The following is a 19,854-nucleotide window of genomic DNA, read 5'->3' on the forward strand; positions in this document are numbered from 1 at the left end:
TCTGAAATGTGACATTTTTCTCAGAGAAATCACTATATATGAAGTTTAAACAAACTGTCTAGTAACTTAAAAAAGTGATAATCATGGCTAATAATATACTACAAATTTTACTTCATTCTCACTGGAAGAGTCTGAAAATTTTATGGATTATCCAGACTCTTTCTCTATTCTTGACTCCATATTTAGAGAAATCTTTTATATCCAAGCAGTATGATTTAATTACATTTTCAAGAGGCTATTTTTCAAAAGCCTCTCAGTTCCCACCTAACTTTGAGGGAACTGAAAGAGTTTGGAAAACTTCATAGAACTTTTCGTCCTCTCTTCAGTGAAAGGTTTTATTGATTTTAGTTTCTATTTTCTGGCTGCAAAAACAAACCCTTTGTTTGCATGTGCTTTTAGTTGTTTAGTCAGAGTATGCTGATAAACTTGCAATCTTCCTTTTGTAAATAAGTTGTTCTTTACCAAGGCAACACACAAATGTAACCTGGCACAAAAGAGCACCAAGGACAACAAACAATGCTTACAGAGAGAAGAACTATATGAGAACTTCTCACAAAAAGCAAAACATTCCTATTTTGAAGAGGGGGTAATCTATCCTATGTATAAAAAAGGAATAGAGAGAAAATTATTTTGGAAAGATACCTAAACCTCATCAGTATTACTTTCTCAGTTTGTAAATATGTCCAAATTGTAAATAAGTCCAAATTCATTCACAGCTTACTACACAGCTTTCACAGCTTTGTTAAGCCTTACACTATGCTACACTTGATCTGTGCTTTTTAATGGCTAATAATCTAGTTTAAAACATTAAAACATGACCAATCCCAGGGGCATCGGGTGGCTCAGTCAGAAAAGCATCTGCTTTCAGCTCAGGTCATGATCTCAGGGGCCTAGGATCAAGCCCCACATGGGGTTCCCTGCTCAGCAGAGTCTGCTTCTCCCTCTGCCTCTGCTCTCTGCTCATGCTCCCTCTCAAAAAAAAGACATGACCAATCCCACCCAGTGCCACACTTAAGTTACTGTCCTAACCAAAGGATTCTTTCTCTTTAAATTATTTTGGATCATTTTAAAATTCTTCATAAAACTTCCATAATATTTACATAAAATAAAAACAGCAGTGAAATTTAATCAGTAACGAACTGGCTATTAAAATGTATTTGATATCAATTTATTGCATGCTTATAAGTTATTCATCAACTAAAAGTGTTATTTTTAGAAAGTACAAAATCTGACTCAGTGCCAATAAGTTTATTCTGCTTATTTACTAAGCAGAATATTTAGGTACTGTTCTATGACATTTTTATTGATACTTAGCACTGTGTAACATTTTCCCTACACCACTTAGTGCACACTGCTCCATCACTTGCTTAGCTGAGAAATAATGGCTCTATTAACTAAAACTCAACACTTTTATCTGCCTATACATACTTTCCCAAAGGACAGAGTTTCATTCTTGTCTTTATGTGCCGGGGAATGAAGATATATAGCCATATGCTAGATTCTGAGGGCTTCAGATTTAAACTCAAGAGTGGGAAAATGACAAATGCGGATATTGCATAAGCTCACAATACAGATACTTTAGTATATAGAAAGGACTTCAACGATTAAAAACCTTTTTTAAAAAAACTAAATCTTAAAAAACAAGTCTTAGAATTCCTTTGGGGTAAACAGCAAAAAATTACAATATACTCATTTCCCCAATTATTTGACTATATCTGAATAATGAAGCAAAACATTAAAAATAATGGGGCACAGCGCAAAGTAAGTCACTGGGTTTGAACTCAAGATGGAGTTCGACATCAGCACTGTTTCTTTTAGCAGTGTCACCTGGGGCAAGTTACTCTTGGTAGAGTCTCCTCAGCTATTAGTTATTAACTCTAACTATTAGAGTTATCATTAATATAGTAAATGATAACAAAAGCACCTATCTCTCAGGGTTGCTGTCAAGGTTAAGTGTGAAGAAAAAGTGTTCAGGAGCATAGTTGATACATATTAAATACTTAGTAAATGATAATTATTTCTAATAACATTTTATTGACCCAACTAATAATTTAACTTGAAATTGAAAAAATATTTTTAAATTTTCCTATGTTCCTTTTCACAAATCATTTGCTATAGTCAAATATATACCATTATTAGCTTAGCACCTCCCTATACTGCCAAACCTAGGCATCCACCGAATGAAAATCCTATCTTAATTAGATATGGGTATTCTAATATAACTGGAAATTTACAAAACTTGCTGTTCCCAGACAAAAGTTTTCTTTTCCTAAGGTTATGTACAGTATCATATGTTCTTATTAATTACCTTGTCAGGAAAAGGAAAAGAAGCCTCTCACGTGATGCAGGCTGATCTCGAGTACTGAAATAGGAGTAAATCTGAAGAGCAAATAAGACGAGCCAGAAAACCATGAAAAGCACAGGGACTACGAGCTGATTCCACAGAGACATTCCCAAGGCTAGAAGGCCATATACCTCTACTACCTAAATAAAAACATAAGATAGGACAACATCTTGTATCACTTCAATAAACACTTTTAAACACAAAAGAATTTAAAGTACTTAAAAGGAAAAATTAAATCGCTTCTCTTTCATTGTAGGATTATTTCAGCTAAATTGCTTTGAAGTTATTAGCCTATACAGAGAGTTAGTACATTTTCTAAAATTCAGTGATTTTGCGTTATTAACACTTGACACACACTCATCAAATGACAATCACAGGGATGCCTGGCTGGCTCAGTGGTTGAGCGTCTGCCTTCCACTCAGGGTGTGATCCCGGTCTGGGATCGAGTCCCACATCAGGCTCCCTGCGAAGGAGCCTGCTTCTCCCTCTGCCTCTCTTATGAATAAATAAATAAAATCTTTAAAAAAACAAAACAAAAAACAAATGACAATCATAAACTGCCCTTAGGGTTCAGAGTAAAGTTGCTTTCAAGAGTAAAACTACATCAAAGGCAGGTATCAAAGGCAGGTTAAGAAGACTTTGTAAACTTACTCATCTCTAAATCAAAATGATCAGGACTACCATAAATGATGTGATAGTGTGAATGGCTAGAAAAGGGAGCAATGTAACAGGAAGAACTTTTCAGGGTTTATTTGGGAAATGTCTTAGGGGAGAAACAGTGTGATGGAAGACAGAATAAACACTACAGTTTACTCTACTGGAGAGCAAAGATAGTTATTAGCAAGTCTTTCCCCCAGACAGATTGATTCCCCTTGCTCCTCCTGTGTATTTATCAAACAACATTTCTCAATTTATTTGATTTGTCTAATACATTAGCGCCAGGAAAAAAGGTACAACTAAAACAAGTTTATTAATCTACTAATTAGTAAATTAGCTTTCTAGTTTGTAAAACAATCTCTTATGAGATTGATTAGGAGGAATCAATTCTCATAATCTGATTCAGCCTAAGAGCATACATGTAACCAAGTTTCTAGAGTTACTATGCCAGGGACCAGACCCTGGTAACACAACAGAGTTCTGCAAGGCAGGCTACAAACTCCAACCTACACAGCAAAACGGTCTCGCTGGAACTCTCAATGTGCTACCAGAATGTTTTAATAAACTATAAATTTCTTAAATTAAAATACACGGACTATAAGTTTTTCTGATTTCTGAATAATACCAATCCCTAGGAAGATCTAGATCTTTTAAGTTAAAATGCAATGACTTCAAATTTAAGATTATCCTAAATTTATCTGTAAATCAAATGCTTTCTAAAATACAGTGAAAATAACTTCCATTTTTCCCCTACTAGAAAATATCCAAAGAAAAAGTGACTGTCCAACTAGCTGCAAAATTACTAGCAGCAAATTAATTACTGAGAGGTAGAGAGTACTTTTCCTCCTTTCCATTCAAGGAACAGATGACTAAAAAGTCTGAGAGTTTCCATTTCTTGCCTATCCAATTCTTTCCAGGTTGTGGATTTCATAACCTATATTTTCAACTACAACATCTAGTAATGCATGAATCTTAAGGCAACCAAGAAGGTGAACATGACATTGAGAAATGAGGGCTCTGTCCTTATGATGATTAAATAAGGTTTACTGATTGTCTGCAGTTTCCTACAAACTGAGGTAGCTCCACAAGATAGAATTCAAAGAAAAAATACATATTTTACTCATTCTTACTCTGAATACAACTACAACCCTTCCTCATGAAAAAATTCTTCATTGAGGATGAAAAGAACTTCCTCGTCTCTGAAAGATCTACTTTCGGGAAAACTGCCCAAGTTAATCAGATACGATGAACAAAGAAGGTAGAATCAACTTAAAGCCAAGGGTCAGGTAAATTTTTTTGGGAAATCTGCCCCTGGGGCTACAAAAAAATCCCACTTCACTTAGTAATTTCAGTTTAGTCAATCTGAGAGCCTCTTGTACCTTACGGTCATATACACATAGCCAAAAGGTAGAAAAGAATGCCTATTTTAACACTCTTTTTTGGGGGACGCCTGGGTGGCTCAGCTGTGTAATCCTGGAGTCCAGGGATCAAGTCCCATATTGGGCCCCCTGCATGGGGCCTGCTTCTCCTGCATATGTCTCTGCCTCTCTCTGTGTGTCTCATGAATAAATAAATAAAAATCTTTAAAAGATAATTAAAACACCCTTTTTATATCAATGTCAGTTTTAATATCTATTTTATATACTGAAACATCAAGTCAAATCGAAATATTTAAGTATCTATTGTTTCTGTCTGAGAATAATCTGTTTTAGAGCAAAGGCTAAAAAAAAAAAAAGATAGAAGCATACTGACATTGGCAAAATCAATCTATCTAGACAAAATCTATCATATTATAACCCAGAACTACTTAACTTCTCAGTTTACATAACTTAGGCAAATACAGTGGAAAAAAATTGTAGGACTTTAATCAGAAGAAAAATAAGGATTTTTATTTCTAGGTTTTCAAATCTGTATTGTCTTCATCATAATAGTTAACACATACTGAATACTGTCTGCCACACTGAACTCATTTAAATCTCACAACAACCCTACAAGTTGAGTATAATTGTTATTATTAGCTCCATTTTATAGATAAGCCAACTTAAGTGACTAAGTCCAGGTTACACAGCTAATAAACAGTAGAGCCAGAGTAAAAACCCAGACACTCTGCTTCCACAGAATCACTTCACTTCATTGCCTCTCTACAGAACACTTCATCAGAAAAAAATCCCAGATGCTCCGAATGAGCAGAAAACAGGTGCTATTTAGAATGTTACCATGACCATGAATGTGAAAATAATGAACTAAATCTTTAATATAACTAATTTTTGTGTGGAACTTTATCTACCTGGGTGTGGTTGTCAGTCTTACCTGAACCAATTCTCTGTATGCAGACTTAGCAAGGTTATAAGGTACTAAAAGATTAGACCCAAGAAAATAGAGAACTTCCAATCCAGTAAAAATCATAGCAAACTTGTTGATGATAACAATTGTCTCCAGAGGGACAAGGCAGAGTCGTGCTAGCAGGGGAAGCATGTGAGCTGAAAAGAGCCAAATCTGCTTCGTTTTCATGACACAGGAGCATAAAGTACACACCACCAACTGACCTAAAATGGGGAGGAGAACATAATGCATTTAAGATTTGCTATCTATAAAATAAAAACAAAAGACAATAAAAATGATGACATAATTTTTGAAGATATCTAATTAAGATCTCTTAGATGATATTTTACATCAAATTTTTACCTCAATCTGACCGTAATTACATGCATTGTAATTATTACATGTTCTGTCAATTTTGAGCACCAATTCCCTAGATATTGATCTGAAAAAAGCAGCACAAATATACTCTTCAGATTTCAGAGGACATATATGACACAAAAAGGTTTTTTTTTAATGTCTAATTCAATATTATATCTATTCAGCTACTACTATTTATATACAGCTCTTTTTACAAAGGCCCTCAATATTTAACTGTTCTGGTCAATAGGTGAAAGCATAAAATCCCAGAGATACAGTTACTTCTCTAAGATTATGCTGTAACAAAATTTATTCTGAGATTTTCAAGCTTTAATTGCATTTATTGGACTATACAAGCCTTCTTTCAAAATGACTCAATAATGAAAGTTAACACCAAAAATTTTAAGCAACAAATTCTTCCCAGAGGATTATACATGATCATTATAGAAAAGCTAGAAAATACAGAGAAATAAAAAGGAGAAAAAACTCAGAATCTTATAATCCTATCACATAAAGATAGCCTATTAATACCTTGGGTCCATTAAATGAAGCACTTCATAGAAAGCCTTAGTATTGTATCTGAAACCTAGTTAAGTGCTCAGTAAAAACTAGGTATTCAGAGGCACCTGGGTGACACAGGCAGCTGAGCGTCTGACTCTTGGTTTCAGATCAGGTCATGATATCAGGGTTGTGAGATCGAGCCCCCACATCCACTCCGTGCTCAGCACACAGTAAGCTTGAAATTCTCTTTCCTTTTTCCTCTGCCCTTCCTGCTCATGTAAGCACGTTCTCTCTCTCAAATAATCTTTTTTTTAAATTACATATTCATACTGTCACTTTTTCAGATTTATTCTATGTGAATATATACAAATGTTTTATAGATTATAGTGTACATACTATTTTACAATCAGGTTTTTTTTAGTTAATACATATAATGCATGTGTCTCATCAGAAAATGTATGTGTGTACGTGTGTGTGTATGTATGTGTGTATGTATATATGTGTGTTATACGGTTGTTTTTAATTGTATGGTTATATTTCACTGAATGCATATGACAGTACTACCACTTGGCTATTTTCAAATAGTTCATAATTATAAATGCTTTGTTATAAATAAGCCTATACATGTATGACACCCTTGTATAAACTACTTGGAGTGCATTTCCTAGTATCTTCTTACACTAATTTCCTAAAAGTGGAATTACTGAGTCAAAGAAACATGTCTGGCTTTTGACACATAGAAACAAAAGTACCCAGTGTACACACAGGGCACCCATTTTCCCACTGACTTGCCAGCAGTAAAAATAATTTAAGAAAAGGTAAAGCAATGAATATATTCTAAGCTTTTTCAGATTTACATTTGTTGATTACCAATTACAAATAAGTTACAAAAATAATCTGCAATTATTTGGTGAAATGCTTATTCACAGTCTTTGCCCATTTCCACTGGAGAACATAGCCTTCTAGAATTCTGTGATTAAGATACTCATTTTCCTTTGTCTTATGATTATATTTTGCCAGTGTGTCATTTGAATCTTTTAATAATTTTTTTCTCTTACAGGATATTCTACTGTAAATAATCAAGGATATCAATCTTTTTCCTTGTTGGTTTCTACCTTTGATGCCATGATTAAATCATGAGTTCCCTTATTCAAGATTATACAAGTAATGACCTACATTTTCTTTTAGTATTCTTTAAAAATTAACACATTTGAGGGGTGTCTGAGTGGCTCAGTCAGTTAAGCTTCCAAGTCTTGATTTTGGCTCAGGTCATGATCTTGGGGTCATGGGATCAAGTCCAGCTCAGCATGGAGCTTGCTTGAGATTCTCTCTCTCCCTCTCCCTCTGCTCCTCTCCTCACTCACGCTCGCTCTAAGATAAATCTTAAAAAAAGTTAATACATTTGGAATTTATTTTAGAATAAGGTAAGAATGATCTAAGTTGGTTTTTCCAGATATTTAGTCAGCTGTCTTAAAACTAGCAATTAGTAGCGCAGCGGTTTAGCACCTGCCTTTGGCCCAGGGCGCGATCCTGGAGACCCGGGATCGAATCCCACGTCGGGCTCCCGGTGCATGGAGCCTGCTTCTCCCTCTGCCTATGTCTCTGCCTCTCTCTCTCTCTCTCTCTCTCTCATAAATAAATAAAAATTAAAAAAAAAAAAAAAGAACCATCCGGTTTAAGGACACCCGGGTGGCTCAGTGGTTTAGTTTCTGCTTTCAGCTCAGGGCATGATCCCAAAGTTTTTGGGATCGAGTCCCACATCGGGCTCCCTGCGAGGAGTCTGCTTCTCCCTCTGCCCGTGTTTCTGCCTCTCTCTGTGTCTCTCATGAATAAATAAATAAAATCTTTAATAAAAAAAAAGAACCATCTAATTCTTTTCTCATTATTTTGAAATGCCATTCTAATATACTTTTACATTTTTCATATATTTGTGTCTATATCAGAACTTTCTATTCTTTTTTTTTTTTTAAGATTTTATTGAGACAGAGTGTACAAGCAGGGGGAATGGCAGCAGGAGAGGTAGAAGGACAAGCAGACACCCATAAAAGCAGAGAGCATGACATGGGGCTGGATCCTAGGACCCCAAGATCATGACCTGAGCCAAAGTCAGACGCTCAATCGACTGGGCCACCCAGGTGCCCCCTTGCTATTCTTTTTCAATTATCTACTCTGATGACAATACAACACTGTCCCATTTTACTGACTGGACAAGCCCCGTCTCTTAGCTCCCTTTAGAATGTCTTGAAAATTCTTAAACATGTTATTTTCCAGATAGGAATAATTTAGTCAAATTCTCTTCCTTCTTGCCAAAGCAAAACAGTACTTTGAGATTTTTACTTTGTGTTCAGTCTATACAATTGTTAAAAGAACACAAAATAATGGCAACCATTTCTGAACAAAGCTGAACATTTGTTAACAATCTACCATGTTATAACATGTGGTATTTTCTCCCACAGAGTATTAATTTTAACCTTTAAAGAATGGATATCTAAATAATGTGAAAAATATTCATAAAAGCATAAAAGGAGGAAAACTCATAATACTTAAAACAAACAACAACAAAAAAAAACCTGGAGGAGAGGCCACCAAGTGTGTAATGAGAACACTTTAAAGGACAAAGAATGAAGAGATAGGAGGCAAGGAACTTAGCCAAGCCACTACTCTTTTCCGCACCCAGGAGTAAGACCAAAGTCTGCTCTCTACAGAGATCAAAACAGGCTCCTGGACACCAGAGCAGAGGTAAAATGCCCAAATGAAAAGAGGGGATTAAAACAAAAATTTACATATTGAGAGATGAGATCTCTCTACGTACCCAAGCATGGATGCCATGCTTATTGTCACCCATTCTAGTGACTAATAATAGCCTCCCCTACAGGGGACAGGAAGATTCCTTCTTGGGGAAGATGACCAAGTCCAAGTGAAAAGACACACAAATACTCAAAACCAGCCAATTCCACCTGAACACCTACTGTGAAACACACCATTTGGTAAACCTAAAGAGATTCCAATCAACAACTTAACTTACTTTAATACAAATGATTAGTCAAGGACTCCCAGATATTTAAGTAAAACTTATTGTTTAAACAGCCTCAGAGGAGGCCTAGGCATCAGTACTTATAAATCTTTAATATAACCAGGTGTTTCAAATCCAGGCTTGAGAAACACTACTATCCCATGACAGACAAAGATCAAAACAAAATAAAAGATCTCAGAGGAAATGGATAATTCAAGGAACAAAAGAAAGTTTCAAAGAGATAAATGATATATTTAAGAAATATAAAAAAAAAAAAAGAAAGAAAGACTATCATAGTAAAAAGCATTTGATGGAAACAAGTTCCTTGTTATTAAAAATATAAAACAAAAAAGGTACAATAAAACAGTTGGAAGATAAAGTTGGGAAATCTCAAAAACAAAAGACAAAGACAGAGAAAGGAAAACAGAACAGTAAGAAAGGTCAATGTAGGAGGAACATTATCCAATTGATAAGATTTCCAGAGAAGAACAAAAGAGAAAATAGCAGGGAAGACATTATTCCAGGAAGACTGGAAAGGAGAAAGGCCTCTGGGAATTGATACAGGCATGTGAAGAGAAGTGATGTAGGAGAGAGCCAATTTTCATCATACAACTCTCAGGTGGTAGGTCTTGACTTTTAAAAATAAGTGTATTTTTTTGATGAAAGGATTAGCAGAAACTCTAAAAGAAAGTACTTGGAGGAAATGCTTTAATACTAGGAATGATTAGGAATTTTTATTCTGGCTTATCTTTCACTGTACTCATAGCTGTGATATTTAAATTTCCTTGTTCAGCATGATGTAAACTTCCTCTACACTCTGAAAATTCCCCTAAGTCTATGCCAGCACATTCAGTGCTCAACTCTGGGGTTATAGGCTTCACTTATCTTCTTTCATAGAAGAATATGACTCATATGCTGTAATTCTCTTTAAGAGAAGACCACTTCTTGTATTTAGGTGAGTGGAAAAGGAGTGGAAATCTTTCCTATAGCCCCCAAAAAACCTGGAAGTTGTTTAAGTTGGATGTGCCTATTTCAATTAGTAATTCTGAATAAATCAAAATCACGAAGTAATCTCTGGATGTCAGGATTCCATTATCAGAAATAGCTCCAAGAAGTCTGCAACTCTAAAAAATGATGGCATATTATTATCACCTGGTTTGTCACTAAAAGTTCATTAATGAAATGGAAGAAAATAAGAAAGTACCTTTAACATCCAAATTGGATGAAAACATAGTATTTAGTAGTTTATGGATTTTATTTCCAATTAACTGGATCTTAGCTGAATAAACAGAGCATCATAGCCACTGATAGGAAAAATTTAAGGAAATGTTTCAATTTTATGCTATATTGCACCAATTGTAGAATGAAAAATAATACTTGACAAGCTTTCTAACCTAGCAAATATAGTTGACATCTAAACAATGCAAAGGTTAAAGGTGCCAAGACCCCGCACAGTTGACAATGCTTGCAGAACTTTAGACTCCCCAAAATCTTAACTACTAACAGCCTATTGTTGACTGGCATTCTTAGCAATAACATAGTCAATTAATACGCATTTTATATTTTATATGCAATACATACTATACCCTTACAATAAAGTAAACTATGGAAAAGAAAATGTTACTTAAGAAAAACATAAGGAAAAGCAAATACATTTACAGTATTGGATTGTAAGTGGACCCACGCAGTTCAAAACCGTGTTGGTTAAAAGGTCAGCTGTATTTTCACATTTGAATGTTACAGCTATTAAATACACTAACTCCTAGAATACAGTCCTAAAAGCAACATTATTTTTTCCCCTATCGTCTTTTAAAATCCACTCTGTGAAGATTAGTGTTCTCCTGTCCCTAAGTAAGTCCTATAACTTTTCTAATCTAGTGTAGGTTACACACTCTCAATTGAACAATAGCCAATACTCTGAAAATGTTTTGAAGTTGAGGCTTTTCCCTTACTCTAGCTCAGGCCTCCTACAGGACTACAGATTGAAAACCTGCAGTTGTGAGAGGGGTGGAAAGGTTATGGCAGGCTTCATCTTCTTTGCCAGCATCATCACCCTCTCTTCTTGACTTATCCAGGGTTGAAGCATGTAGGGAAGGTGAGAGGGAAGTAGGAAATTGTTACTCAACTATGCTCTCAAAATGACAGGGTGTGGGTGCACCCTGAAGCTGGGGCATAAAAAACTCCCTTGGGGCGCCTGGGTGGCTCAGTCAGTTGAGTGTCTGACTCTTAATTTCTACTCAAATCATGATCTCAGGATCCTGAGATTAAGCCTTCCACTGGGCTCTGAGCTAGTTGTGGAGCCTGCTTAAGATTCAGATTCTCTCCCCCTGTGCCCCTCCAGCTCCCTCCCCATATGCACCGCCCTACACCTTAAAAAAAAAATTTTTTTTTAACTCCTTGCCTTTTCTCCTAGGCATTTTTATGGGTTCTTCTGAGATTGTTACCATCACTGTGGCTCTCCCACCTTAGTGCTTGTTATATACCCTTCTCTGGCTATTTTTGGATCTTTGCTTAACTCCTGGAAGTTCAATCTCCGTTGGAGTCTTATCCTTCTAAAGGCTCTCTTAGAAGGACCTAAAAAAATACCATTGACTCTTGGGGCCCTTATATAGTTCATAGGAAACTAACATCCTTTGCCTACACAGATTAGAAGATATAAGAGGACTCCACAAGACATTTTCACAAGACATTTTCACTATGTCCGCAGCCAGAAAACTCAACAGCCAGTCAGCCCACTGCTGTCCTTGAAACCTCCCTCATTAGAATTATAATATGAGCCACATTTGTAATCTTTAACCTTGTAGGAGCTTCCTTTTAAAAACAACAACAACAAAAAAAAACAGGTGAAATTAACAATAGTATTTTATTCAATCTAATATGCCCCAAATATCATCATATAAACATTCAATCTACATTAAAAAATTAGCAAAACATTTTGCATCCATATTTGCACTACGTCTTAGAAATTAGGTGTTTTATACTTACAGCATATCTTAATTTGGACCAGCCACAATTCAAGTGCTCAATAGCTACATGTAGCTAATTTTAGATGGTGCAGCTTAAGATTTTGGAGGCATAGGTCAGACACCCATTCACAGTATCCCCACTAAGCCACAGAAGACATGTGACTCTCCAAATGGTCTACTGCTGAATTCTCTAAATGGGGAGGTATTTCAGAGAAAACAGCTCTATGTAGAAATCCTCCTTAATTACCAACATTCAACCTTTTATCACTCTCTACATGCTGACTTTAAGAATCGCAAAGTATGTTTTCTCTCACTTCCTTTTTTTTAATAATAAATTTATTTTTTATTGGTGTTCAATTTACCAACATACAGAACACCCAGTGCTCATCCCATCAAGTGCCCCCCTCAGTGCCCGTCACCCATTCACCCGCACCCCCCACCCTCCTCCCCTTCCACCACACCTAGTTCGTTTCCCAGAGTTAGGAGTCTTTATGTTCTGTCTCCCTTTCTGATATTTCCCACACATTTCTTCTCTCACTTCCCTTTTTTAATTCTGTCACAGTAGGTAGGGTCTGGTATGTCACTTGGGACTATACCTATATGGTTTTGGGGTCTTAGCCAACACTCCTATTTTTAACATTCTGCTACCTAAATATTTCAGTCATGTCTCAAGTTCTTGATGTTTCTGGCAATTTATTTTGGACTACGGTGATGACTTTCAATAACAATAAACAACTTTAAAACATTGCATAGTAATAATTGCCTTTATTAACCTTCCAAATAGTTAAAATATCATTAAAAAACACAAGCAACTATAGGCTATGTATGATTATAAGCATGTAAAGACAATGGTAAGACTGGCTGGTCCCCACCTACACTTTTAATTCTTTTATAATACTTACCTATTAAGGCTGTGGTAAACCGATTCATGGAGAGAGGTTCTAAGTACATTGGTCCTTCATAGGCAGACTCTAGTTCACTCCTGACATAGTCCCTGAATAAGTAAAATGGTAAGAATGTATTACATTCCAAGCACATATGGAAAAGAGAAGTAGTTAAAGCACAGTATTCTTATAAAATAACACCTCTTTCCGCACATATACTAAAAAAAAAGTTAAGTATAAAGAATTATATAAGGATGGACTTCATTTCCTTCTTTCATGAACTGGATCAGATTTACTAAAGGTGAATTTTACTACATAGAAAAGACAGCCAAAGCTCCACTCTATGGGATTTTCTTTCTTCCCAAGGCCTTATTAAAAAATTATTTCCAGTAAAAAAAGAATAGTTGATATGCCATTCCTCAACCCTACTACTTTACTGATATACTCAATAATATTACAACAAATTTCCCCTCTTTGGGCTCTCTTCCACCATCCCACCTATCTTATTTTCTCCCCAGTTTTATCCCCAGTTGTACTCAGTTACAGGTAAATCACAAACTAGCTAGAAAACTGGCTCACAGCAAGACAATCCTTAAAAACTGTCACTTTGACTCTATCAAGAATCTATAATTAGGGTTATAATATGTAAGCAGGCTACAGATTTATTTTGAAACAAATTTTAAATCACATCAAATATTCCTTTTAAAATTTATTTAACATGTGTTTACTAAGAAGTAATAGGATTTAAGTAACAAAAACCTTTACACAACTAAGAAAACAGAACTTTGAGTGCACATCCAGGAAGCACAGAAAGGGAGAATTTATTATCAGTAAGCCAAGTAATAACACTAGAAGACTATTGTCTTAAGTTCTTTTGACATCATAATAGGGAAATTTGTGTTAAAAAAAAATCCTCCTTTTCTTCACTTACTGAATGCTTTATTCACTGTATTTAAAACAGTTTGAATGTTTCTAGTATTTCTGAACAAACCCACGGCTGTATTTACTTTTTCCATGAAATTACTTCCTATTAGGCAATCAAGTTGAAATCCTTCAGTATAGCATAGCCAAACAAGAAATGACCCTTACATAATCCACAAGGGGAGTACCGCCAAAAAAATCAAAATTAAAAACTACGATATATTTTATGAATGGAAGTAGTTTGGGGTACAATTATAAAATCAATAATGGCCCTAGATTCATAGGTGATTTAGTGATTTTACTCTATTACTCTATGATAACTATTTCTAACAAATAATATGTTAACAGTCCTTTTTACTGAAACTCTCAAAAGGAATGATTTTAACGCAGTGGTGGTCAACCAGGGGTGATTTTAACTCCAAGGGATATTTTGCAATGTTTGGAGACATTTTTAGTTGTCACAAATTAGAAGGCCTGGGCCTGCTAAAAGCACCTAGGCTAACATGCTGCCACAACGTTCTACTGTGCATAGGACAGCACCCACAACAAAGGACTAGTCAGTCCAGAGGTCAGTGGTTGAAACCCTGTGAGAGACATAAATGCTACACACGCAAATTACATGTAAATATCTGATGCCTACATTACTACATAACCATCAATGTAAAATTATCATATTTTATAAAGCTTTAAGACAGAAAACTAAAGAATTAAGAGAAATATGAACTTTAAAATGAAAACACATATAAATACCACTTAACATATATGAAGTCTTTGAAAATGCTATGTAAGAAATTTATATTTGAAAGAGCTCTGAGTCCTAGGTCTCTAAAAGTCACATAATTTCTTGTGACCACAGTAGATCAGTAGATCCCTCTCCAATAGGTCCCATTATAAAGAGGGAAAACCCATCAAGACAAAGTGCAGATTGCTGCTTGCTGGGGGCTGGAGGCGAGAAAATGGAAAGGACACATAATGGGTACTGGTTTTTACCGTGGAGTAATGAAAATGTTCTGGAGTTAGATAAGGGTCATAGTTGCATAACATTATGAATGTACTATGTGCCAATGAATTATTCACTTTATTTTTTTATTTTTATTTTTTTTAAGATTTTATTTATTTATCTATGAGACGGGGGGGGGGGGGGCGGCAGGGACACAGGCAGAGGGAGAAGCAGGCTCCATGCAGGGAGCCCGATGCAGGACCCAATCCCAGGACTCCAGGATCACGCCCTGGGCTGAAGGCAGGCACCAAACCGCTAAGTCACCCAGGGATCCCCGAATTATTCACTTTAAAGGTCACTTTTGTTTTATGTGAATTCAATAAAAAGGGAGTAGGGACGCCTATAAGAGCACTATTCCCTGGAAGAGCCAAAAAGTTGCTCCCCGAGGGCTCAGTCCCCAGATTTTTTTTTTCCCCAGCAGATCTCTCAAGAGGGTGGGGGGGATCGCAGAGCTGGGTTCCCTGACATGTTTTCTTTCCCTTGTTTGCTTTTGTAATCCTATTACTGATATTTTATATATAACTCAGCAAACCCATTACTCTAGAAATTTCTTATTGCTGAGATATTTTTAATTACTTTGTATTATTTCCTAGCCTACCTTAGTTTATCTTCTTTTTTATAGCTTCTTTGCCTTTAAGAATTCTAACTTCACATAACAAAACTTGTAAGGAAAATTAACAAGCTCTACACTTTTTCTTTTAAGCTCAAAAATTTACTGGGGGCACCTGGGTGGCTCAGTTCATGATCCAAGGGTCCTGGGATGGAGCCCCCAGTCAGGCTCCCTGCTCAGTAGGGGTCTGCTTTTCCTTATGCCTCTGCAGCTCCCCCCAACCCCCGCCGGTGTTCTCTTTCTTTCGCTCTCCCTGTCAAATAAATAAAATCTTTTAAAAAATAAAGTCTGTTTTTTTAAAAAAAGAATTTACTGTATACATAATATGTTGCTAGCACATTGCTAAACTCTGGGAATACTACAGCACACAAGAAACACATGTTAGCACGAGCTTACAAACCAGGAAGAGAAACATACATTAAACAAATTATTTAATCTAATCATTGCAATTTTATAAATGCTATAAAAATCGAGAATGATTTTCTTTTTAGCTCTTTTTCAGTCTCTGCATTTCATGACTTTGTGATTTGACAAGATTATGGGATACTAAGGGAGAACTGCCTTCCAGAAGAATCATCCTTTAGGCCCCAATGACAACAACATGGTGTTAAACGGTTTCCTCCCACTAATTCTCTGTGCTGCTTTCCTCTAGGACCCTAATAATAGCTCTCAATGCTCCAACCATTACTGTGTGACCTGAGCCACTGGTCCAATTATCCTACCAAAGAAGTTAACACCTTCTCTAGGCACCTTAGACCCTTTCTCCTTTGGCTCAACTCCTGTCTCTCAAGACAGTCCTTCAGAATCTTCCCTGTTTGGCTGACTCACCAGTAAATCCCCCCTCAGTAAAGAAGGCCATGCCCTGAAAGCCTTTAGTACTTCTATGGGCCAGCTGAGCCTGGCTTGCCAGAGCCAGGGCAGTGGCTTCAGTAAATGCTAAACTACTGGTCTCACCAAGTAACCTCTACTGAGCTATCTCTTCTGAAAGAAGAACCCAGACATTGCATCCCGAAGTACACAGAAGAACTGTAATAGGAATCAATGTTTGAACAAAGATCTCTATATCTAAGTTATGAACAACTTCATGGCACTTACTTGGACAATAAAAACTCGATTACTCAGTCTCTCAACAGTGGGTCATTCACAACATAAATAAACAAGACAGTAAAACCAAATAAGAAGGCTCCAGACAAGGAATTACCCAAATTCCATGAGTCATTTTAAGCCAAAAATTAATCTGATGCAAGAGTCATGAAATTCTAATTTTTAATAGAATTTAATAACTATTTTAAGACTGAATCAGATGAAATGTTCAAAAGTACTATTTGTTTTTTCAATTTAGAAGATTTAAATGGTAAAATGTATTAGGCTGGTCAGAAGCAAGAATCCCGCTGTCTACTTATAACTGAATAAAATCTTTACCTTCTTAAACATTTTTCATTTGTGCAATTTGTACAATACTGACGATCAACCCTGAGCACTAATAAACTAAACACTTTGAAAATCTACTTCTCTTGTCCCCTGTGGTAGCCTATTATACAGCAATTGAAACTGTTTGGGGGCATAAGAATGTAGGAGATTGGATCCCTGGGTGGCTCAGCGGTTTAGCACCTGCCTTCGGCCCAGGGTGTGATCCTGGAGACCCAGGATCAAGTCTCACATCAGGCTCCCTGCATGGAGCCTGCTTCTTCCTCTGCCTCTCTCTCTGTGTCTGTCATGAATAAATAAATAAAATCTTTAAAAAAAAAAAAAAGAATGTAGGAGATATATGAAAAGAGCCTCAAGGACAGCTTGCAATTAGAAAAATTCTTGCTATAAAGAGAAGCATACAAGTTACAAAAAATAACAACAAAACCTAGAAGCTTACCTAGAAGCTTACCAATTCACAACTGACCTGGTAACATCTCTTAAACAGCCTGAACGACTTAGTATAATTTGTACATTCCGGCCACTTAAAGCTTTCAAACTGTAATTCTAAAGAAACCTAATCTACTTTTACAGAGAATAAAGTGGTGAACTCTCAAAGCTATCTTATGCAATATGTGCAAACAAAAGGCATTGCTCAATTTAAGGAATCCCAGATACTCAGATTTTCTAGCACCTGTATTTGAGTACCTACTATACCCTAAACAATGTGCTAGTAACTGAATAGTTCATTTACCCTGGGCTCAATTATTTAAATCATCTCTGCCACCCTGCTTCTCTCTTTAGCTTCTTTCTGACCCCTCACTGAAATATTTAGTGCCTGGATCTGATAATGTTCAAAAGAAGAAAATTTATCAAATACTGAAATGGGTCAATTTTATTCCTGTCAAAATTAAAAGCAGAGTATATAATGACAAAACTCATTTTATTAATTCCTTTATTTAACAGCAGTTAAATTTAAATTGTGTTACCCAGGAAAAAGAAAAGAAAAGAGAAAAAGAAAAAGAAAGAAATGAATGTTGTTACTCAGAAAAGCACATTTGGCAATTAGGGACAATCTGGTTTCACAATTGCTAGAAAGGGGGTGCTATATGATCTAGGGGGCAGAGGCAGTAACATACACATTGCCCCCACAGCAAAGCATGACCTGGCCTAAAATGCTAATAGTCCTGTAATAGAGAAACCTTAAATGAGACAAACTTTCATGAAATGGGTAGCTAATAATCTGTATTTTACATATAAATAATTCTTGGTAAAATTTTACATTTGAAACCCTACTTACATACCAAGGCAGGCTAAAAAGGAGTATACTTTTAATATTGTGAAACCCATGGGCTCTTAATTCAACTCATACACACATAAAATGGACATGTTGGTTCATAAATCAAACAGTAAGACAAGGAATTCAAGAATACTGGAATTTAAAAATTTTAGAGAAAAACACACAACTGTGTTGTAAATCAAGACCATACCCTTGCAGGAATGGTCCTATCAGTTGTAGAGTTTTTCTTTCTTCCCCTATAGTCCTGGATAGTCTCAATTTTAAAGCAGGATTGAAACTGGAAAATTACATTCCTTATATTACTCAAAATGAAAAACACAGTTTAGTACTTTTAAGAGTTCAAGAACCTGAAATTTATCAAATTCTAATGAGTTCAAACAGAATGTTAAATGTCCATACTATGTGACCTGAGGCCATGGATTTTCTAAAGTTTAATTCCTATGAACTATAAGCAATATCCATTCTAGACATATTCTATACAAGTCTTTTTTTTCTAAACACGTTTTTATTCATTTAAGGGTAATCAAGCTTCATTATTTGAGTACATGTCTTTTTTTTTTAAGATTTTTATATATTAATTTGAGAGAGAGAAAGAGAGAGGGAGGGTGGGAGGCACAGGAGAAGGAATAGCTGACTCTCCAATGAGTGGATGTAGGGCTCAATCCCAGGACCCCGAGAAATCATAATCTAAGCCAAAGTCAGATGCTTAACCAACTGAGCCACCCAGGTACCCCTATTTGAGTACACGTCTTAAGGGAAAACAGAAACCCAGCTTTTCAAGAGCTTATGAATTTTTTTTAAAGATTTTATTTACTTATTCATTTGGCAGAGAGAGAAACAGCACACACGCGCACGAGAGAATGCACAAGCAGGGGGAGCAGCAGAGGGAGAGGGAGAAGCAGGCTCTCTGCTGATCAAGGGAGCCCTATGCAGAGCAATATCCCAGGACCCTGGGATCATAACCTGAGCAGAAGGCAGCCGGCTGCTCAATCGACTAAACCACTCAGGTACCCCAAGAGCTTATGAAATTTTCAGTTTAAGAAATTAGTAACTGCAAATGACTTTTTATATAGTCCGTTTCTGAAGTACCGAATTAATTAAATTATCCAAGTACGGATTCTCCTTAATACCATACTACACATTGCCTTAATATAACTAGACTGAATGGTAAAAAATATTTGTAAGTCATATAACTGATAAAAGACTTCTATCTAGAATTGAGTTGTATTACAACCCAGTAATAATAATTTAAAAAAAAAAAGACAACCCAATTAAACACCTGGCAAAGAATCTGAATAAACATTTTTCTAAACAAGATTTACAAATGGTTAATGAACACATGAAAAGATGCTCAATACCATCAGCTATCAGGGAAGTGCAAATCAAAATCAGATGGAATATCACATCACACTCACTATGATAGCTATACTAACAAAGACTTATCAATAAGTATTGGCAAGGATGTGGAGAAATTGGAACCCTCATATATTGCTGGTAAAAATAATATAGCTGCTTTAGAAAAGAGTTCAGCAGGGGTGCCTAGCTGGCTTAGTGGGTACAGCAGGCAACTCT

At 36.0% G+C, this 19,854-nt stretch overlaps 1 protein-coding gene across 3 annotated transcripts in view; it reads right to left on the minus strand.

Moving 5' to 3' along the window:
* RNF145 (ring finger protein 145) overlaps positions 1-19,854 on the minus strand; it is a 59,134-nt gene that overhangs the window by 17,369 nt on the left and 21,911 nt on the right. For all 3 annotated transcript variants that reach the window (XM_055325370.1, XM_055325368.1, XM_055325369.1), the window contains 3 exons: positions 13,063-13,154; positions 5,312-5,547; positions 2,309-2,484 (listed from right to left, as the gene is read on the minus strand). In XM_055325370.1, coding sequence (XP_055181345.1) covers positions 2,309-2,484; positions 5,312-5,547; positions 13,063-13,154 — 504 coding nt within the window. The remainder of the gene's footprint in view (positions 1-2,308; positions 2,485-5,311; positions 5,548-13,062; positions 13,155-19,854) is intronic.

Source organism: Nyctereutes procyonoides, unplaced genomic scaffold (genome assembly GCF_905146905.1).
Source record: "Nyctereutes procyonoides isolate TBG_1078 unplaced genomic scaffold, NYPRO_anot_genome, whole genome shotgun sequence".
Taxonomy (NCBI): domain Eukaryota; kingdom Metazoa; phylum Chordata; class Mammalia; order Carnivora; family Canidae; genus Nyctereutes; species Nyctereutes procyonoides.